The sequence below is a fragment of the Meriones unguiculatus genome, chromosome 8 (assembly GCF_030254825.1).
Source record: "Meriones unguiculatus strain TT.TT164.6M chromosome 8, Bangor_MerUng_6.1, whole genome shotgun sequence".
In the NCBI taxonomy this organism is placed as follows: domain Eukaryota; kingdom Metazoa; phylum Chordata; class Mammalia; order Rodentia; family Muridae; genus Meriones; species Meriones unguiculatus.
This window is the reverse complement of record NC_083356.1, coordinates 100,170,216-100,193,043: the sequence shown is the minus strand read 5'-3', so window position 1 is coordinate 100,193,043 and position 22,828 is coordinate 100,170,216. Positions and strand designations below refer to the sequence as shown.

The 22,828-nt window shown below is 43.6% G+C and overlaps 1 protein-coding gene across 1 annotated transcript in view; it reads left to right on the top strand.

Annotated features, from left to right (window-relative positions):
- Positions 1 to 22,828, top strand: part of Pla2r1 (phospholipase A2 receptor 1) — a 112,032-nt gene that overhangs the window by 56,696 nt on the left and 32,508 nt on the right. Inside the window, exons 11-13 of the mRNA XM_021639237.2 lie at positions 2,363 to 2,532; positions 16,510 to 16,721; positions 20,310 to 20,455. Of these exons, the coding sequence (XP_021494912.1) occupies positions 2,363 to 2,532; positions 16,510 to 16,721; positions 20,310 to 20,455 (528 nt within the window). The remainder of the gene's footprint in view (positions 1 to 2,362; positions 2,533 to 16,509; positions 16,722 to 20,309; positions 20,456 to 22,828) is intronic.

The window sequence follows — 22,828 nt, the reverse complement described above, 5'->3', positions numbered from 1 at the left end:
CATGGGGGTAGAAAAACCCTTAAAAGGTTACTGTGAGTATTTGAATGAAAATGGTCCCCATAGTCTCATGTATTCGAATGTACGGTTTGAAGAACTGTTTAGAAAGGATTAGGAGGTCTGGCCTGTGGGAGGAGGTGTATCACTGAAAGTGGGATTTGAGGTTTCAGAAGCCCACTCCCATTTCTGTTAGATTCTTCCCTTCCCTCCCCATCTCTGTGTCTCTGTATCTCTGTCTGTCTCTGTCTGTCTGTCTGACTGACTCTCTCTGTGTGTATGTGTATGTCTCATGTTTGTGGATCAGATCTAAGCGACTGCTCTAGCACCATGCCTGCCTGTCTACCTGCTGTCTACCTGCCTGCCTGCCTGCTGCCGTGCTCCCCAACATGAGGGTCATAGACTCTAACCCTCTGGAGCATGAGCCTAAACTAAATGCTTTGTTTTATATGCTCCCTTCATCACCATGATGCTCCCTTCATCACCATGTCTCTTCTCAGATACCATCTACACTGTTGCAGCCAGGATCTTTCATCCAGTGTTTGAAACTAGGCAGAAAGTGGTAAAGAATATAAAGCTGTTTCTTTGCTAATAGAAGCAGATACTCAAGAGCTTGTCCCAGGTCATGCACTGTTATCCAGAGCACTTCCCAGACAGCTTTAGAAGGACATGTTTGGTCTAAAATAAAGACACACCTGCTGAATTATTTTACGAATGGCACCATCTTGTAAATTGGACTGAGTGTTGCTTTTTGATTTGGAGATTTTAATGTTTGAGTATAAATAGACATGGCAACTCAGAAGGCAGGTTTCAATTGTCTCAAACAATGATGGAGGTAAAAGAGCAAATCAAAGTGAATGAATAAATCTGTAACCAAGAAGGTGCAAAAGCACTGTTGCCATAAATAGTGACAGCCAAGACCAAGTTTCTTGCTATTATTTGATAAAGTAATGGAGGAACCAGCCAGGCACCTGGACTTAGCAACAGCATAGTAACTACTAGTCCCTGGCAGGTAGCAGGGCCGTTCTGGGTAGCAGAGGGGAGCTGCAAAGTAGATCAGATAAATAAGGAAAACCACCACAGCATCAAGACAATATTTAGCGCTGTGCACCTTCCTCAGAGAAACATGGGCGTAAAGTTCTGCCTCTGAGGCGCGGCTGAAAGTAACTGTTGTGATTCTAAAAGTGTAATATTTATATTGTTGATAGAACCTTTGCAGGAAATATTTACTAAAGCCTGATGAAGCCACATGCTCTGCCAAAGTGAGCGCTTAAGGTGAAATCCACTGGGATGGCCCTTGGCTCGTAATGGTTCACCTTTTGGTCTTCTGTCATTCGCTCCCCATTCCCTTTGAGTCTTCTCTATTTATAAATGGTCTCATTGCTTTCGCTCCCTGTAGCAAGTGAATAATGCGTGCAATAAAATGAATCCAAAGTTGAATGTTAAAAGTCCAATGCACTTTCTCCTGAGGTTTTTTGGATAATTTTACCAGGCGTTATGTTTTTCCTTTGACTCAGCAGATCTGGCTAGAAGTCACCACCTTTTGAAAGTCCTTTTTACTTTATGTGCTTTGAAAGTAGTTTCAAACTAAGCTTTGAATTCAACGCTGGTTGAGTTTGAGACCGATGCTTCTGTGTGTGTGTGTGTGTGTGTGTGTGTGTGTAAGCATGTATATACAAGTTGTCTACATCTGCCTTGGATGTGTTTATATTTGAAAGGGAGCATTGCCAACAATCATTGGGAGCAAATTCATTCAGCTGCTTGGGGAAAATGTTAGTGGGTGGAATCCCTTGGATTTGTTGAAATTTATCTTCAGTGAAAATACGCGTTTGAACACATTTGAATAAGCCAAAGACGACATATGTAGGTGAACAGACTGCTCTGGGAGGCATAAAATTGTTCCTCCACTTCCTTCCTTACTAAGCAAGTGTGGGGAGAGGGCACACGCGTGCTCCAAGGTGGCAAATGCACACTCAGAAAGTAAAATGTCTTCCCCGCTCCCTTCCATCTCTCCTAACCCATGTGTAAGATGGTACAGTGTGTGGTGTGTACAGCCTAAATATAAGATAGCATCTTTCTCCAAGGGGTGCATTGCTGTGTGTGTGGAGGCTGCCATTTCTTTGCGACTTTGGTCCTTGGAACAGTTACAAGAGTTAAATCTTCGGGAGTCATGTTCTCTCTACTCAAGGACTTCTGGAGTTGCACTGACGTGTGACATCTATTAACAAAGGCCCCTGTGCATTTTCTGGTTCTGTGTTCTAGAGAATTACCAAGAAATGCTTACCCTGGGTCCATTCTGTGCACTTCACTACGCTTTAATGATGTTTTTATTGTCCAGAAACTTAGTATAACAATTTTTTTTTTCAAGGTTTGAACAGGCTTTCATTACCAGTTTGATCAGCAGCGTGACGGAAACGAAGGACAGTTATTTTTGGATAGCTCTTCAAGACCAAAACAATACAGGAGAGTACACTTGGAAGACCGTGGGACAGGGCGCTGAGCCAGTACAGTACACACACTGGAGCACACATCAACCCAGTGAGTAACCCCTGCAACACCAGCTCGCCCCTCCCCTACCCCACCTCTGCAAATCTGTTTTCTTGGCCCCAAATTCCTTCCACCCTTGATCACTCCCTTCAATTCTCCCTGAATGTTTTCCTAATGCCTAGTGTAACTCAAGGGATCCCAACAGATGTACATAAGATGACCTGGGATGGCCATTTAAAAGTTGACATGTATCGTGTGAGGTTTTCAGGGGTGCAGCTGTTGTTGGAGGCCAACCTCGCCTTAGTTTTGAGAAAGTTTTATTCTCTTTAAGTCTTTCCCTACTCTTGATCCCTGAGTCACAGTAGACTGTATTGTTCAGTCTAGAACAATACAGGTACAAGAAATCAGCCATCTTGTTCACAGTTCACAGTTGTTGCCACATTGCATCCCAGTGGAGTGTAGGCCCATTGCTGGAATGCTGTTCTTTTGGGTCTTCATGGATTCCTGAAGTTCTGATAGCAAAGCTGTCAGCCCTCTTAGTTCATCCTCACGCGTGCCACTTTGGGTCCCAGTGCACAGATCTGTGCCTGGTTGGCCAATTTCAGAGATGCCCATGGCTTCAGCCACAAACTAGAACCAGTGAAGAATAATCTTCAGGCTCTAGGGAAGCTTAGGCTGGCAACCTAAACTATGCATTCCTTCTTTATTTCTTGTCTATGATGTTCCGTCAAAGGAGGCAGTAGATTTCTTCTGCATCTTAGGATGTGTGAGAGGACTCAGACTCTTTCTTCCCAGAAGGTCCCAGGATCCTTTGTACAATCCATCTATCAATCTAGATACCAGGCCAAAGAGAGTCTTCACTAAACTGAAGAGGGTTGAGTACCAGTGGCATGTGAAATGGTATGAGACACCTCAGGAAAGTGTCTCATACCATTTCATGCCTGTGGTCCCAGCACTCAGAGGGAGGCCGCATCAGAAGGGTTATGAGTTGTAGGCTAGCCTGGGATATATATAGGAAGCCGGAGACCAACTTGAGCTACTTAAGAGGCCCTGTCTTAAAAAGCCACATAAATTTGGGTTTGGTTTGGTTTTTGTGGTGCATATGTGTGCACACACACGTGGAAGTATGTCATAGAGGATGTGTGGCAAAGGATAACTTTTGAAAGGTCATGCAGGTCTCGGGCTGAACTCAGATCATCAGGCTTGGCAGCAGATGCCTTTATCTACTAAGCCATTTTGCCAGCCCATCCTTCTTCTTCTTCTTCTTCTTCTTCTTCTTCTTCTTCTTCTTCTTCTTCTTCTTCTTCTTCTTCTTCTTCTTCTTCTGCTTCTTCTGCTTCTGCTTCTGCTTCTTCTGCTTCTTCTGCTTCTTCTGCTTCTTCTGCTTCTTCTGCTTCTTCTGCTTCTTCTTCTTCATTTTCATTACTATAAAAGTCTAATCCAAGATTAATTCCTAAAACAATAGGCAACTCCAAAAACAATTGGCAAAGTGTCACTAATCAAATTGAACAACTTAATCACCGGTAATTGTCACCATTGATAACATGCTATGTTGTGCGTTTCCCTGATCAGTTCCAATCTGATTTATATGTCATCAATTAATCACATCTATTTTTACTCTAGCATTTTCTGTTGCAATAAATCTATGAGTACAGTAAGAGAAATGTAGAGGATCTTGCCTTACCTCCCAACACCAACACTTCCCACTGTTAACTGGAGTCATCCAACTATTTTGTGTGTGTTTACAGTCCTTTATTTTATATTTTGTGTATGTTTTGCCTGCGTGCATGTCTGTGGGGGTCTCTGCAAACACCGCATCAGAGGGTTGATTCACAAGAGGCAAGAGGGTTTCAGGGGCTGGAGAGATAGATGGCTCACAGTTAAGAGCACTGGCAAGTCTTCCAGAGGTCCTGAGTTCAATTCCCAACAACCACATGGTGACTTACAACCATCTTTAATAGAATCTGATTCTCTCTTCTGGTATTCACGAAAACGAAACACTCATATACATAAAATAAATAAAACTTTTAAGAAAGAAGAGGGTTTCAGATTTCCTGTGACTGGAGTTAACAATGGTTGTGAGCCAACATGTGGGTGCTGGGAATTGAACCCATGTCCAGTCTCTGTAGAAGAGCAGCCAGTTTCTTAAACACTGAGTCTCTCTCTAAGCCCAGTCTTTTAGTTTTTAATTTATATCTTCCCCTGGAGAACTTTCCACATAAATATTTGTAAATCAATACTTTTAGTATCTCAATAGATATTAGTTTCCAACAGGTCAATGTTCGAGGCCAGTCTGGTCTACAAAGTGAGCCCAGGACAGTCAAGGCTACACAGAGAAACCCTGTCTGAAAAAAAAAAAAGCACTCTAATGGTTAAAGCCAGGAAGATTGATTATGAGTTATCAGAGACATCTGTAGAGGAAGTACTGTTCCACCTCTAATTCAAAAGATGGTAGAATTTGATGTCTATGCAAATAGAACTGTTTAAGTTTGAAAACACGCAGAGTCAAGGAAACACAGGGCAGCCCTGAGAGATTTCTGGATCAAGGATCTAGAGGGTAAGTTATACAGCGACAAGTTATGAAACATAAGGCCAAAGACATAGCAAAACCACCACTTAAAATTTTAAGCTCGAGATTTTTCACTTACTCTCTAGGTGTGGGAAGCCATAAATAGTTTGGATGAAGTAAATATTAAGATCGGAACTGCCCGGCTATGGATGCAGCTAGTGTTCTGCTAGCCTGCATGAGACTCTAGGCTCCATCTCTATCCCCCAAACAAAGCTAGTCTTCACTGAATATGAGACTAATCGCCACGAGAAACCGTGGGGTAGGATGGCTTAGTATGTAGAGTACCCGCTACTGAGCCATATTCAAGCTGAGGCCCCACTGTATGGTTTTAGAAAAGTTAATTTCTCCATCTCTGTTTCTTTCTGATCAAGAGAAAGATGGTAATAGTGTCTACCCTAATAAGTTTATACGAGGATCAAAAGAAATGTTACAGTGTCTGCAGCATTGTAATCGGAGCCTTTGTTATTGCAGTGTATAATATCTTGCTTAAGTCTAGAATACCTTGGTTAGCCTGTTAGAATTCCTCCCCAGACACTCTAGATGTGTATTGTGTGTGTGTGTGTGTGTGTGTGTTAGGCCAGCCACTGATGCGAACACTCTGGAAAAATCATAAGACTCCAAACGAAAGTCTGACTTAGTCACTAATGTTCTCTTACACTTATAACCCAGCTTTAAGTGCTTTAAAAACATTTCTTTAGACTGCCTGAATCAAAAAAGAAAAGGAAAAGATAAAAAAAAAAGGCCATTTATATTCTCTTTGTTGGCTACATGGTTTAAATACCTGCACTTTCCGAAGACTGCCAGTTCCCAGTCCAGCATGTGAGAAGTTTAGAAGTGGCTATGACATCGTAATAACATAAAAAGCTGGACACATCTAATAATTCTTAGAGCCATCAGAAAAATGTGATCAGAGGGCAAAGCCCTACTCTCTAACCCATGGATGACCATCAGAAAACACAGACATTTCCATTACAATTCATAGCACAAAAATATAGCTATGAGGTGGCAATGAAAATGATTTTATGGTTGGGGGTCTCCACGAGATGAGGCGCTGTATTAAAGGGCCACAGCCTTAGGAGGGTTGAGAAGCACTGCCTTCACCAACAGACAAGACAGAACTTCCACCTCCTGGGGCAGAAACTCACAAGCAGAGTTCTCCTGAGGGGCCCAGGGCTGGGACAGGATCACTCAGAATGCACCTGTGGAATTGCTGGAGGCTGGGTGAGGATTCCCTGAGAGCCTGCTCTCCAGGAGGGCCCCGTCACAGCGGGCTCCCCCAGATCTCTGAGCTCTGTAATGTCAGATTCTCACAGTGAGTGCTGGGAAAAAAAAATCTCTTTGTGCTTCCAGCTGAGGGAGAGGCAAGAACATTCTGCCTTGATGATGCAAAAGAGACTGTTTTGGGGGGCAGGGTGGTGCCCAGTGCCAGCCTTCTCCAGCCATTTTGTCCCCCTGAGGGGAGAAAGCCCTCACAGTTGAATACCACAAACCAAAAACATTAACATCAGGCGCAGAGGGTGCGGCGCTCGCTCTTCCTTGCCACCTGACCTCATAACATTTTACCGAGTTCCTTTAACCAAGCATCTCTCATCGAGCTGCAGCAGAAACACTGTCCCATGCTTAAAGGCAAAAGGTGCTGACTGAAAAAACTGAACCGGCTTCAGAACCAGTCATGTGACAGGACCAGTCGTGTGACAGGAAGGTTGGAATTACCAGTCAACTTTGAAATGATTATTGACATCCTGAAGGCTTTAACAGAAAGCAGAGATATGGGTGTTCTAAGGAAGAAGACAAAAGGGCAAATGCGAGGCCCAGGTATCAACAGAATGGAAGCATGCTGAGGCTCTTTACCCTGCTCTTGCTGAGGAAGGAAACCTGCACTCCAGGCTATGACATAGAAACTTGGAAACTCTGAGAAACAGAGAATAGGAGGCTGAAAGAAAAAGAGCAAACTACCCAAGAGCTGTGGGATAATTAAGACAGCTTTAAATATGTGTGATAGGAATGGAAGAAGGACAGAAAAGAGAGAAAGGAGCAGGGATGATCCTCAGACAACGAGTGTCCCCAAACCAAAGATTCTAGAGGCTCAAAGAACAAGCAAGATGAACGCCCTCCCCCTGACAAACTACAGCTACATGTACCGTCTTCCTTTTTGGTTTCTTTTATTGAAATTTAGATTTTTTTTTCATTCAATGTATTTTGATTATGGTTTCCCCTCCCTCTAGTCCTCCCAGACCGTCCCCACCTCACCTTCCATTCAGATATACCCCTTCTGTCTCCCATTAAAAAACACAGTCATCTAAGAGATAATAATAAAATAAATCAAGATAAGACAGAAACAACAATACACCAGAGCAGGCAATACAAACAAATGGAAAGGAAAGAGCCCAAGAAAAGGCACAAAGAAATATAGAGAGAACCAGAGACCCGCTCATTTGTGCGCTCAGAAATCCCAGAAAAACACAGAATCAGAAGCTAGATAGATACATGAAGGACCTGTAGAGTAAACAAAAGAAAAATAAACAAAATTTAAAGAAGAAATAAAAAAAAGAAGCCCCTACATGGCATCCTGATACAAGGAACCCCCAAACAGGACACTGAATTCATTTTCTGTTGGCCACTTCCTGCTGGGCATGGAGCCTACCTTCGCTTAAGAGCAGTTGGTCTCCCCAGTGAGATTCACTTCGAGAAAACTAAGTTTTCATTTGCAAGTGGCGATCAATTGGAGACAGTTAGGGATCGGGGCATGTGTCCACTTCTTTCAACTATACGACCCCATCCAGTGCAGACTCGTGCAGGCCCCGTGCAGGCCGCCTCAGTCTCTGTGAGTTCATGTGTGTCTCCGTCCTCTTGTGTTTATGAGGCCTTGTTTCCTTGGCGCCCATTCCCTCTGGCTCTTATATTCTTTCTGCCTCCTCTTCTGTGGGATTCCCTAAGACTTGAAGAGAGGAATCTGATGAAGGCTTGCTATTTAGGGCTGAGTGTTCCAAGGTCTCAGTCCTTCGTTCTGTGCATAATATCTAGGTCTCTCTGTTCCCATCGGCTGTAGGAATTAGCTTCTGTGATGATGCCTGAGCAAAGCACTGACTGTCATTAGGAATAATTTTACTGCTATGTTCATGAGTCTACTGCTCCTTTAGTAGAGCAGTAGTATTTGGCTTTCCCCTAGGTCCTTGGGCCATCTAGTCTCAGGTTCTTGACACACAAGCACTGTATGGGTTTCATCTCACTGAATGGTCCTTAGGTCAAATCAGATATTGGTTGGTTCCTCTCCTATGCTTTGGGCACTATCGTGTCTCTCAGACAGGGCACCATTGTGTATTGAAGGGTTTGTAGCTGGGTCGGTGTTCATGTTTCTCCTTTGGTAGTGTGCATAGTGCCTTCCTAGGACTAAGAACAACAACTTTCAGGAGTGAAGGCTCTGGGTAGGCACCAGCTCACCTTCTTCGTATTCAATGAGTTGTGTAGGTGTTGTCTTCAGCCATAGGGCCTTGCTGACAGTTGGTGAAGAGCAAACTTGGCAGCAGCCTGGGTTGTTTGGAGATTTCCACAGGACCCTTTTGGCCAAAAACTCAATTAGACATGACAAGAATGTCCAAATGGGGTTCTGTCTTCTCCATTATTCAGAGATTTCATTTAGCTCACCTTCATATGTGTATATATGTTACAAAGATTTAACTGTATTAGGTTTTCATACTACTCCTCAAATGGCCCTTAATTTCAGTTGTCTCTCCCTGTATTCTCTCCTTCACCCCCTCCTCCTGCCTGTTTGATCCTCCCATTCCTGCCTCCTGCCCCCTTCCATCCGTAACTATTCTATTTCCCTTTCCTAGGGAAATCTATTCATTCCCTGTCCACTAATATCTAATATCTGTGGTTCTATAGAGTGCAGCTTGGTTATTGTTGTAGTTTGAATGAAGATGCCCCCCAATAGGCCCACAGTAAGTGGCACTTGTTGGAGTAGGTGTGGCTTTGTTGGAAGAAGTGTGTCACTTGGAGGTGGGTTTTGAAGTCTCAGATGCTCAAGCCAGGGCCAGCATCTCTCTCTGTTTTTGTTTTCCGCTGATCCGACTGTAGAACTCTCAGCTACGTCTCCAGCACCATGTCTGCTTGCATTCCACCACGCTTCCTACCATGATAATAATGGACTAAACCTCTGAACTGTAAGCCAGCTTCAAGTAAATGTTTTTCTTTGTAAGAGTGGCCTGTAGTTATGGACTCTCTTCACAGCAATAGAAACCCTAACTAAGATAGTCATCATTGATTTAATTGACTTAATAGCTAATATCCACATATAAGCAAATATGTATGCTTTTGTCTCTCTGGATCTGGGTTACCTTACTCAGGATGATTATATATACATATGTGTGTCTGTGTGTGTATTTGTGTATATACATATGCACACATACATATATACATACACACACACACACACACACACACATATATATATATATTTCCATCCATTTACCTGCAAATTTCAAGATTTCATTTTCTAACAGCTGAGTAATACTCCATTGTGTAAATGTGTCACATGCTCTTTATTCATTCTTCTATTAAGAGACATCCTAGTTGTTTCCAGTTTCTGGGTACTACAAATAGAGCAGCAATGAACACGGTTGAGCAAGTGTCCCTGTGGTGAAATGAGGAAACGTCCTTTGAGTATATGCCTAAGAGTGGTATAAGCAGATGTCGAGGTGGATCGATTCCCATCTTTCTGAGGAACCGCCACCCTGATTTCCATAATGGCTGTACATTTGCACTCCCACCAACAATGGATGAGTGTCCCCCTTTCTCCACATCCTCGCCAGCATGAGCTGTCATTCGTTTTATTGATCTTAGCCGTCTGGCAGGTACAAGATGAAATCTCAAAGCAGTTTTGATTTCATTTCCCAGATGACTAAGGATTTACACATATCATTCTCAGACTTCAGCTATAAAAGGCAAAGGAGCCAGAGTGGGAAGGCGCCTTCCCTGCACTGGAGCAAAGATAAGAATTACTTCTGAGTTCTCAGAAATCGTGCAGGCAAGAAGGGAGTCTGTGAAATATCTGGTGATAGAGGCAGGAGGGAGGCCACTGAGAGTCCTATGCTCTGAGAAACTATCCTCTCAAACTGATGGAGAACTGTCTTTATAAGATAAAAATTGAAGGACGTTTTGCCCGTTGGCCTTGCCTGGCAAGAAAAATAACACAGAAATGCAGGTGTTCATTTTCTCCTAGAAATGAAGTGCCTAACAGGGATGAACGGGATTCCAGGTGACTGCAGCGTGTCACTGTGGGTTCATCAGTTGTGACAGATGCGCCGCTGTGGTGCGCCGTCTAGAGGGAGGGAGATTGGACAGGGAGGAGGGAAGGGGTTGTCGCCATCCCATTGAACTTTCTGTAGGGCCTAAAAGTACCATTTTAAAAGTTTAGTTTGTTGGTGTTGTTTAATTCTGCTTTTTAAAGGTGCACATAAAGTGACTTTACAACAGTTTGGGATTCTGGGGGTGTGTGGGTGTGTGTGTGTTGGAGGATGTGGGTGTGAGCATTAGTTTAAGGACTCTGTATGGAAACTGCTGATGCCACACAGCTCAGATAGGGAACACCACAGCCCATGCTGGGGACTGGTCCCCTTGTTCTTCACCCAGAACACCACGTGTGCGTGAGAAGAGCACAGCTCTGTGTCACTGTGCTGCCAAGAAGGAACTGCTCAGGGATCGTGTCTCTATCCTGGAATTCTGTTAGGAGTGCCTATACCCGTCAAAATAAATTAATCCATTCTGAGCAGACAAAATTTTTGGTTTTTCCACGTTAACTTCCTCGGGGCATATTTAGATGTCTAAAATCTGGAAATGAAGCGGAGCGCCCTGTCATTCATAAGTTTCTGCTGTAATTTATTTGAGTGGCATTACTCTCACTCTCTCTCTCTCTTTTCCCTGAAGCAAAAATAATGCTGTGAGGCTCAGCGTGGCTGCGTGTGGTGACTGACACTGAGTAAATTGTCTCTGAATAAGATGAAAATGTAAATTGTTTCTGGGGAAAATAGCAATATAAAAGGCCCTGTGTTTCCCTTTTCCTTTTAAATTGCAGCTTGTAGAAACACCACCTTAAATCACATCTCCTCTCCTGCCTGTCACAAACGAATCCATTAGCTCAGGCCCCGTGGCAGGCTCTTAATCCAGCATAAACTGACTACCTAAATTGACCACCGAACAGGAAGCCGAAAGCTCTATATAAACTCAACCAAAGCTGTCTGTAAGGTAGGCCTACGAGATAAGCAGCCCACAATAAAATCACAATTCGGCCATTTTTTTTTTAACCCTGTCTTATGTTCGTTAAATAGTATAATGAACCACCAAGAAGTTAATGAATCATGGTCAGTGCTGTTTCAGCTCCAACGCCAGCTCTGTCAGTCTTCTCAGAACAGATCTCAGACGTCAGGTCATTTCATCCACAAATACTGCAGGGTTAGCACTAAAATAAAAGGACTTCTCTGTTAAAAACATACTGATGGCACTCGAGACTATAATTCTTTAATGCCATAAAGCTTTCAGTTAATTCTCAGATATCTAAATTATATCCGGACACATGTAAGTATATAGACACATGTAAGTAATATATATTCTAACTACCATGCGGTATATTTTAAGATTTGTTTGCGTCAGAATCTAAATAACGTTTACACACTGTAGCTGATTAGTAAAGTCTCCTGAAGTTTGTTTTAGGTCTAGATTTTTTTTATCCACCCCTTTTTTTTGTTTGTTTGTTTATAGTGTATTTGCTGATGTAAGTGGGTTGGTTATTTGTCTTGTAAATTTTCTAAAGTCCACACCTCATTGTTTATCAAAGACCTGATGAAAACTGAGGTTTATTTTACTTTAGAAAAACTAGTTCATGTAGCTGTTTGTTCTGTACCAAGTGTCAGAATGCCCAGTGTTCTCTGTGTTGTGACAGGGAGTTGTTGATGATCAATGTGTAGATTTGTTGATTCGATGGAGTGATATTGTTATTTGGTTTGGTTTGAGGATTAAACTCAGCGCCTTCTCCTGATAAGCAAATGCTCTACTAGCAAACTCCATCCCCTGGCCTATTTGGAGTGTCTTAATTTATAGCTGGGAGATTTCTGTAAAGGAGCACCTCTCTGCGATCAATGCTTTGTTTCCTTAGGGGTACGGACGCTATGGGAAGGCTAGCATAGGTGCCTGGCTCCACCCGGGAGGTCAGGGGCTCCTCCGGCGTCACGAGGAAGTGAGCACCTTAAGCCCTGGTAGACCTCCATCAGTAGCAGCTGTCCTTAACGCTCAAGCCCTACCTGCTTGGTGGGAATCTGCACACTGCATGTGTGAAGACAAGATGCATTTTCAGTTCAAACATGCTGTCAGTCTCCGTTCAGGACTACAGAGTTTTTGCTTCATCTGTCTTTTATCTGTGTTTTCTTTTATGCCAGAATCCTCAATTCTCTCAACACCTGGAAATTCTGACATTTCCCCTTTTTAAAACAACAAAAGGACTCCCCAGCCTTAGTATTTTGAGAGGAACAGAATATTCTGTAAAACAGGAAACCATTGGTACTGAATAAAGAGAGCAAGAATGCACAGAAACAGAAATGTTCCTTGTTGTTATAGTAGGCTCCAGTAAGTGGAGACAGCTCTGCAGGGGCAAATGGGGTCGTCTCCTGGTAAGGCGGCGCAAAGCTTTTCTAGGGTAAGTGTGTGCTTCAGATGTGTCCCAGTACATTAAATGAACACCTGAAACCACTATTTTGCAGCAGTCGCTAACTTCAGCTCTGCCTCAGGGCCATTTGTAGATCTGTCACGTGGGACCATCCAGAGTACCAGGTCTTCCAAATCAGCTGGAACCTGCCAGTGAAGGGCAACTGGATTCCAGCCCAGCTGGACAGATTTGTGTGCTTAAAGGTCTCCTCCATAGAGTGAGGGCTAGGAGGCCTGTCACATCAATGAACGATGACCAGGATGGCGGAACTTAAGGCTCCTCTGCATTCCAAAATGAAATCCTGCACACTGAGCATGTGCTCAGCCTTATGTCTGAGCACATTTCCAGGACTCTTCATAGTCAAGCAAGGTAACCAGTGACAGGAGTTCTCTGAGGGAATCCTGCGGCCACACAGGGAGAGAACCATGCTGGGGGGAGGGGTTGGAATGGAAGGGACAGGACAGGACAGTGCGGGACACAACATAGACTCAGCTCAAGAGGAGGCTTGTTCTCACTAGCCTGTCCAAAGCACTGACCGAAACCAACCTAGGAGGGAAGAATCTATTGGTCTCACAAGTTCCGATCACAAGGGTCCATCATCAAGACCTCAAGGCAGGAGCCTGGACACAGGAACAGTAGCAGAGACCTTGGCGGAACGCTGCTTAATGTCCTGTTCCCTCAGGCCCACCTACCCAGGGATGGCACCACCCACAGTGAGGTGGGCCTCCTGCATTAATTAGCCATCAAGAAAACATCCCCACAGACATGACCAGAGGCCAGTCTGACAGAGGGACCAAGAGAACGCGTTCCTCTGGCAGCTGTGTATTGAATATATCTCCAGGCTTCCGCACCACCTCACAATCAGATCTGCTAAGTCTGGTGTGAATCCAGCCCTCACAATTGGCTTGATTTGGTTGGTTTATGCTTAAGGATTTGACCAGAGAGGTCAAAGCTCATAGCTTTCACAGCTCGATTCACTTTCTGTGATTTAGCTGTGGCACTTGGAGAAGTCTAAAGTCACGAATTAGGACCTCTCAATTTCAGAAAGCTTTTCTGCTGCTGTTTTGGGGAGATGGTGAAGGGGAGCAGGGAGGAAATGTGGATTAGGGGAACACACTGAAATGTGAGATTTGGGTTTGACCAGTGAGGAGAAGGATGACATCTTTCCTTGTCCAGTGGGAACTGAGTTATCCAATGGAAGAGCAGTTCTTTTCGAGAAGCTTGCCTCTGCCCTTTCTGCCATCCTTTTGTTATTGAGTTGGCAAGCTTCCCCGCAAAATGACCTACAGAATCAGTTTGTATCTCCCGTAGCCCAGCCTCCCTTTATTACACCACTTTACTGCTGCTCTGAGGCTGAGACTCTAAAATTTGGGTCAAATGATACATTAAGTCAACCACTTTAGAATACCAATAACACTCCTGCAGCACTTTTCATCTTCATGGCGGGCCACAAACATCTCTGTCCTCACTAATGAAGATGGCTTGGATATCCACCGTGTCGAAAACCATAGCTAGTTAATCATTGTCTAATGCGGGGAAGTGAGACAAAAATGCAAGGCCAACAATAAAGTAGTACTATAAACTTGCTGATTCAAACCTTTTAAAAATTCTTCAGCATGCTGCAGAACTTGTGTACACACACACACACACACACACACACAAATCCCAGTTTTGTAATGAAAATGCCCATAAGAAGTATGGGGATAATTTTAGCTTTCCGTTTCACAAAGTCCTTTTTAGTAATTATTTCATTTGATCTTCATGGAGACCCATCAGAAGAGAAGGAATTATTTATTTCCGACAAGACTTATTGTGGTTAATTAACTCAAATGTCAAGTTATTAAATATTTGTGCTGAGACTAGAATCCCAGTCTTAAGGCTCCAATTAGAAATTCTTTTTGGAAGACTTCCCACCTGGTAGATGAAAGTCCCCCCCGAGGGTCCCGTGAAGGAACGGTGGGGCAGTCAGAGGAGGCGCGTCTTTCCCACCAACCAGAGCAGCACCACAGTGTACTGTTATGTATGGGGGGCCTTCTGCTGGGTTCCGCAGTTCAATCACTTCACCAAGCACATGCCTTTCCTCTGCTGCTCTTGATCCAAGCAAGTAGGCTGTGGGCCTCATCCCAACATTATGCTCACGGGACCTGCTGAACTTTGTTCGTGGCGGAAGGAGTTCCATGAACTCTGCTGCTTCCCTCTCCCTCCGCCATCCCAACTCCATCACCACTGCTAAATAGTTGTCTACACCGCTGGCCTTTGTATGACCCAACACTCTTATTTCTGTTCAATGTAAGCCATGCTTAGAGTGCTTTCCACTTTCGATCTACCTGCTTTCCCCTTCCTGGGTCTGTTTGATGCATAAGCTTGTCTGAACACACGAGGATAATTCTAGCCACACACTATCGAAAACAGCAAGCAGCCATTTCTTCTAAGGGGGAACTAAACCAGATAAATACATCCTGCCAAGCAACTACATAGTTTCAAAATGCTTTTTTGGTCGGAAATTATCACAAGTCTCCAGGAGCACCCTCCAGTATCACTTGATTTTTACAAGCCTGCCTTGAAAATCCTTTGCCTTTTCCACCCTTCGAAATTCAGCTCAAATGGCACCTCCCATAAACTCTTGGCTGGCAAACTCTGCTGCTCCTTCTGAACTCTCCCCCAGAGCTTTGAGCAGCCCCTACCCTATATTCAGGCATTTGAAGATGCACAATTTCGTGTGGTTGTTGAATGTCAGTTTAGTTCATTGAATGATCAGCCTGAACTCAAGGGAATAAAGGAACAATGACATTCTCACTCATTTTTTAAGACAAGATTGTTTTCAACTAATGTCCACTGAAATGTATTTTCAGCGGCCTTATAAATTGTATAAATTTTGCACAAGTTTAAGAACCTTCGCTCAGTCTATGTGTTGTTCCTATGGGCCAGGCATGGCGGTCCACCCCTGTAATCTCAGCCTTCAGAGGACAGAATAAAGGGAGATCGCAAATATGCGCCCAGCCCGGACCGATTAACAAGACCGTGTCTCCAAAATCTTCATTAGCAATGTGAAGACTTGTTTCTATGGAAAAGTACATTTCCTCTTCGGCACACATAAAAGGGCTGTCGGCAACGGAAGAGGTTTCCGAGCTAATATTTTACACAGTGTTCACTGTGAAATTGGTGTGCTTTCTGGCTCCTTAGAAGCCGTCTCCCTTCGTTTCCCTGATATCTGCTGTTTCTACCTCCAACCTCCTGAGATATATCCTATTTTCAGAGCTTATCTCATTTTTTTTTCTCCTTCTCGGTGGTTTGTGGCTTAGAGTTTGGGTCTTTGTTGTATTTCTTGTCTCCCTTGAATCCATTATCCATGTGACTAGTTTACCATGGTGTACCTCTCTCTCAGGGGATGAGCATCATGCAGTTGGCTTTGGGATGTTCACAGTGCAGTTTCGAAGCATGTCCCTGAGGGGTGGGGCAGTCTTTGGCTTCACATCGGAACAGCACCTCACTCCCCCTCATTTACCATCTGAGCTCAGAGCAGACACCATCCAAATTTCAGGCTTCACAGCCTCTTTTCTCTCATGATTCTGTTTTCTGTTCTTCTCTCCGGAGATGAAGAGAAAGGAGATAATTGTGCCAATAAAGCATCTCTCCTTGCCTTCATTGTTCTTCTCTGGTGCTTCGTTATGACATGTCAATTATTCAACACTCCGGAGAGCTGTCTTTGGAGCACAAAGTGTTATGATCATATTATATTAAGATGTTTGTTCTCTGGTTTCAGGCTACAGTGGTGGCTGCGTTGTCATGCGAGGAGGAAGTTCAGGAAGTTCAGTTGGTCGTTGGGAAGTGAAGAACTGCAGCGACTTTCAGGCAATGTCCCTGTGCAAGATGCCAGTCGACATCTGGGAGAAAACCGAGTTGAGAGAGAGCTGGCCCTTTCACCCCTGCTATTTGGATTGGGAATCAGAGGTTGGCCTGGCCAGTTGCTTCAAGGTGATGTCAAAGCTATCTGTATACTCATTTGGTCCATGCATTTGTTTGTTTGTTTGTTGCTGTTGTCTGTTTAAATTCTAAGACTTTCTATCACAATGCCTGGTGCACAGCATATGCCACTATCTATTGCCTCTCTCCGCTTATGTTTCTATTCTAAATAATGCTAAATTAAAAAAAAAAAGGCAGATATTCCCAGTGTCACTGAGGGCAGAAAGACCATGTGTCAGGATTAATCCCCAGGAAAAGAGCCCTATGCACTGGTGGCAGCCCTAGGAACGAACTCTAAATGCTTGACCAGTTTCTAGAACTGGTGGGAGGTTTCGTGCAATTTCACCTACCAGAGTTCAAGTACAGTACGGCAGACCAGTCCGGTAAGTCAGGCAAAACAATTTTACTTTTCACAGATAGGCTGCAAGAAACAGTAGATCCTAGGAGCCCAGTGCCCCTGTCCCTCAAGGCTCAGGAAAGCTACCCAGGACAGCAGTTGGACTCTCTTCCTACCGCAGCCCAGGGCCTAGGAAACACTATTCTCTGGGCTTTGGGCCCCATCTCAGTCCACTGGAATAAAATACTGCAGGACCCCCTGTTCTGGGAGGGACAAGGATGGTTCTTCCTCTTCTCGGGGTGCTGCATTCTCAGTACATCCCGAGCTAGAACTGCAATCAAGAAAGAGCAAAGGAAGGCCAGACCTGGTCATTCATGGGACTGTCTTCCTATAATAAATACAAAGGCACCGGTCGGTGCTGTTTCTATCGCCAAGCTTATGCCAAATAAAGGAAGCCCACACTCGATGGGTATTACAGTGTGCCATTCTATATTTTTATAAGCCCATTCATGAAGTACTTATTATGAAATAATTCTTATACTAAAGATAGACTTTAAAGGCTGCTAGACAGCCGAAGATCAAATAAGGTAATACAGATAGGTGGCATGCATACGTATTTTTATATATGTTTATATATAAATTATATATGTATATATTACATATATAAATGTATGTAAACCTTCTTGCTCTAAGTATTTACATATATTTATATAAATTCATATAAACATACATGTAAATGCTTAGAGCAGGAAGCTTTGGGATTAAGGTACTAAAATATTTACATGTACAGAATAAGATGTCTCTGGGTTGGGACTCAAGCCTAAAGACAAAATTTAATTTGTTTCATATACACTATGTATACATGGACTGAAGTCACTCTCTGCGTTGTTTGGAACAGGAAACCGTCTAACAACAGTCAGAAAACGAGACTGTCCCTACCACAGAACTTTCAGATTTTAGAGGATGTCCCTACCACAGAACTTTCAGATTTTAGAGGATGTCCCTACCGCAGAACTTTCAGATTTTAGAGGCGTTCACAACTTCCATTTCCATATTAAAAATGCCCAATCTATATATGAGAGATGTATGTGTGATAGACGTGTGAAATCCTTGAAGAAATGTCTGTTTGCAAATCCACTTTAGAGTCTAGATTTAAACAATTCTTACAGTTGTCTTATTAGAAATATCCACTTAAAAAATTACTCTTCTGTTTAGTAGTTTCCTCTTGGTTCGTTTTATAGGTAGCAATTCTCTAAGTCTGTGGAGGAAGTTTTCCCCCATCATCTGGACACATGCAGGATGAAGACAGACAGTAATCCACAGACCCTGCAGTACAGGGTCTGTGTATTCCTGTGTATCTAAGTGTATGCACAGAAAAATCCCTACATAAAATTCATAAATAAAGGCCCCAGGCATGACCCTCATGGAGCAATAAGTTAAACTTCAGAAATGAGTAAACTGAGGCCGGTGTGATGAAGTGATTTGCTGAAGATCACAATTATTCCTTGACGGGGCTAGAATCAATCCCTGGGTCTTGGGACTCCCACTACAGTGCTTGTTCACTATCCATCACCCCGGTATGTCAACAAATGCAAGGTGTAGCTTGATGTGCTTGGTGCTGGGATTTATGAATCTGGAGTGATTCGGTGAGAGGTTCCCAAAAGGGGCATGTTTTGACATATAATTTAAAAGATGGAGAGGCTGTGCTGTGGTCCACAGAACTCAGAAAGGCATTCATTCTGGTCTCAGCAAACCAGAGTCTGGTGAAGGCTGTCTGGAGAGTGTATTTGCAGCATCGGAGGGTCAAGCTTAGTAACCTCACTTACAAACAGTGAGGATGCGGAGGCCCCGGGCTGGGAATTCTGGGTCTTCAGCCTTCTTCTGGATCTCAAGACAAAAGCAGATGCTCTGAAAGCAACTACTTCCTGTTAGACAACAGCAGCTAACTCAGACACTGTAGCGCTGCTGGCTCAGCAAAGACCAAAGACCCTAGGCCTTGTTTCCCCTTGCCTGTGATGGATGCTACAACTTCATTGTCATTCCGTGAATTCTAACTTGTCCTTAGCCAGGCTACCCGTTTGGAAATGGATGGATTCTGGAAGCAAGGAGTCCTGGGCCCAAACCAGATTTATAGGGGTGTGGCCTGGCGTTCTTACTGTCTCTTGACCTGATTTTTCTCATATGCTGACAAACATTTATTAAAAGAAAACTGTCTTGTCATAAGAGGTTTAGTGAAAAAGAAGCCGAGAAGGATAAAACGGTCCAGAAGTTTTACAAGGACTGGACATGTGCTGTTTTGACATATGTTACCTTTTCAGATCAAAACTCTACCAGAGTGGACGCAGGACTAGCCACAGGATTATCAACATGGATTGCTGCAGCCATGAATCATCTGAAGGAATGGGCGGGCATGGGAGTGTTAGCAGGCCTTCTGGTGTTGGTCTCCTTGGTTTGCCTGTGGTATATATGCAAGATTAGAGTCTCACAACAGTGTGATGCAGCCATGATCATTCAGGCCTTTACAGCCATTGAAGCAGGACATTCTCCCCAAGCATGGTTAGATACCATAAAAAGCTAAAATGATACACTCAGGATGCGAGGCTAAGCACTGCACTCAGGGTCAGCCGCTTTGGAGCCAGAGAAGAGCATGTCTGATTGCATGCGGGTTGATGCCCCAGGTCCCGCCTCTGAGAAAAAGGTATCAGACGGGTCTGATGCTCTTTGGGTGGATGACTCCTAAATGAACATCTGTACAAAGTCCCAATTTATTTCTAATATCAGAGATCAGACCTCTACTCTTGCCTGATGCATCTAAAACAAAAAGGGGGAACTGTAGAGAGCTGCGGAATGCTATGCCTTAAAGATGGAGCTGGTTCCCGCCTTCCACCTTCCCAATGGTGAGTGCTCTCTGTCACAAACAACTCCACATTTGGCTAAGGCCGAGGATCTGGCTTGCTTCCATGTATGTGGACCTATCTGCATTGCCCCCGTGGCACGCCTGGGTTGGCTACCCAGAGGCTATTTAAGCTGTGGGCTGGCTTTCCCCGGGGTCCGAGGATTGTTCAATGTTCCTGAATAAACAGCATTGAAAAAAAAAATTTCAATGAAGAATAATAAAGGGACGGAAGTCTGGCTCTGTGCAGAGAGCACATGCTCAGTGTGCAGGAAGTCATCCACTTCTCTTCCCTAGGGTGCCTCCAAAAGAAGAAAAAAATAATACCAAGCAGATCAGCAGCTTTGCTCTCTTTTGCGTTGCTCTACAGGTATTTCATAGTGAAAAGGTCCTGATGAAAAGATCGTGGAGAGAAGCCGAAGCCTTCTGTGAGGAGTTCGGAGCTCACCTCGCAAGCTTTGCCCATGTAGAGGAAGAAAATTTTGTGAATGAGCTTCTACATTCAAAATTTAATTGGTAAATGCCTATTAATTTTGAGAAAATTGTAGTCAAAAATTGTCTCCTAGTATTGCCTTCTTAGAGATGAGTATCCAAAGTGGTTGTTTAAAATTTCAGTTACTTGTTTCATGTTTAAAAATAACTAGTCACTACTTGTGAAAGAAAAATACATCCTCACATAGTTTTGTGGGTTTTTTCTTTTTTATTTATTTTTTGATTATTACAATTTATTTATTTTGTATCTCAGCTGTAGCCCCCTCCCTCTTCTCCTCTTATGCTGCTCCCCCAGTCCACTGATAGGGGAGGACCTCCTCTCCTTCCATCTGACCCTAGCCTTTCAGGTCTCATCAGGACTGTCTTTCACAGTCTTCCTCTGTGACCTGGTAAGGATACCCCCAACTCAGGGAGAGGTGATCAAAGAGCCAGCCACTGAGTTCATGCCAGAGACAGCCCCTGGTCCCCTTATTTGGCGACTGAGCTGCCATGGGCTACATCTGAGCAAGGGGTCTGGGTGTTTTGCATCAAGTTCATGTTTATTTGCATAAAACAAAAAACAAAAGTGATAATTGTTTAGATATTCAAAATGGTTTTGTGTGCCTTCAGACTTTTAGAGTGTTGCTTCCAACAATATCTAGCGTGGAGCTGAAAGTGTTGTCTGAGGATGCTAAGGGCCTTGGAGTAAATGGAATCATTTGGGCAGAGCTTCAGTTCCTTGCTTGCTGGCTCCCCAGAAAACACAACCCCATTCCACTGACAAGGATTTTCTATAGACGAGAGTCCATTTACAATTTTGTTTGGAAGGGGAATCCCAACAGTTGAGAACAAAATCCAATCCAGCTCTCTCAGTGTACATTTGAAGAAATCATCATTCACTCATCAGTGTGCATCAGCTGTTGGAATGACTCTCCATGCTCAGGAACTTAGGAATGTAGTCTGTTTTTTGTTGGTCGGTCATTTGGTTGGTTGGTTGTTGGTTTATTGGTTTGTTTATGGGGATTTTTCTTCTGGTGGTCAAACCTAGGACCTTGTGTACTCTTAACACTGAGCTAAATTCCTAACCCTATCACCTAAGTTTAAATGGGAAGAAACCTAAACTATGTATCCCATGAGTGGATACATAACAACCATCAAATTATTCCCCTTTAGAATTTACAAAAATGACCTTGCAGGTGAGAGCAAATGTGATTCTTAGGGCAGGTTCCATAAGGAAAAGATTTAGTGGAGGGGCATTGTTATTGTTCTTTGAGAGGGATGGAGATATAGCATCAGAGGGAACAAATAAAACTGAAAAACAAGGCACATATTAGAAAAATGCTCTGTAATTAGCATTGTGAAGACTTCTAGCAGGAAGTACGTTCTCTCCAAAATGTTTTTATTTTTCCCCCTCTTGAATAATCTTAGCATCCCACAGAACCGTTAGTTCCTGCAGGTCCACTACCCTGAACCCCTGGTCTCAGACAGAGCCTACATGCTGGGCACCTCGGGATGCAAAGCCCTCTCTGCCACCTCAGACTTTGTGAGGTGTGGAAGAAGCTTCCTCCACGGCTGGATGGCTTGCCAGCTATGGGTTCTGCTGTGCTTTGATACTTTAACCCCTTGCAGGGCATGCTTACTCATTGCGCCCATAGACCGGTTCTGTAAACAGTTTCCCTTTAAGGTCAAATGTAGTAAGTGTTACATTTGTTTACACAAGTGTCCACGCTAGAAGTTCCCAGGAGAATTTCGTGCATCTCTCAAATTATTGATCTTTAGCATCTGAACACAGAAGTTGTATAATTTATGCTTTCTTTTTTTGCCCGTGCTACCAAGGCAATTCAGCTGTGTCAAATGTGTGTTATTTAAAAATTACACAATTTAGGAAATTAGTGGAGAGAAAATAAATATCAATTTGTCTTCTATGAGCCAGTAGAGCAGGGAAAATAAAGAATGGGGGACTCAGTGAGAAAATAAACAAACGTGTGGGGAGAGTGAAGCTGGTTTCTGGCCAGTGCCCTGGAGGTTAACACCCCTGGCTTGACTTCTGCCGGTCACCCCTGCCTTCTTAGAAGCATGGTGTCATCAGGGGCCACCCAGGCACCAGTGAGCTCAGGTACTTTGTGTTTGACTTTGATCTCTCTCCCTCACTTGTGTGAGAAGCGGCCCTGCAGGGCGAGCACGCCTCTCTGCACTAAGCATGAGAAAAAGCAGCTGTCCTGACTTCTGAGTCTCTTAAATCTTTAATCCTTCAAAATTATTCTCAGAAAATTATCTTAGTGAGATGGCTCACTGTAAAATTAGGCTTTATTGCTTGATTTATTGAGTACTCTGCAATCTGACATATTTGTTCTCTGCCTAATAGTGGGGACAATGATTCTCTGTGAAGCTTCTCACCAAGTCTAAACCAGTGGTGGC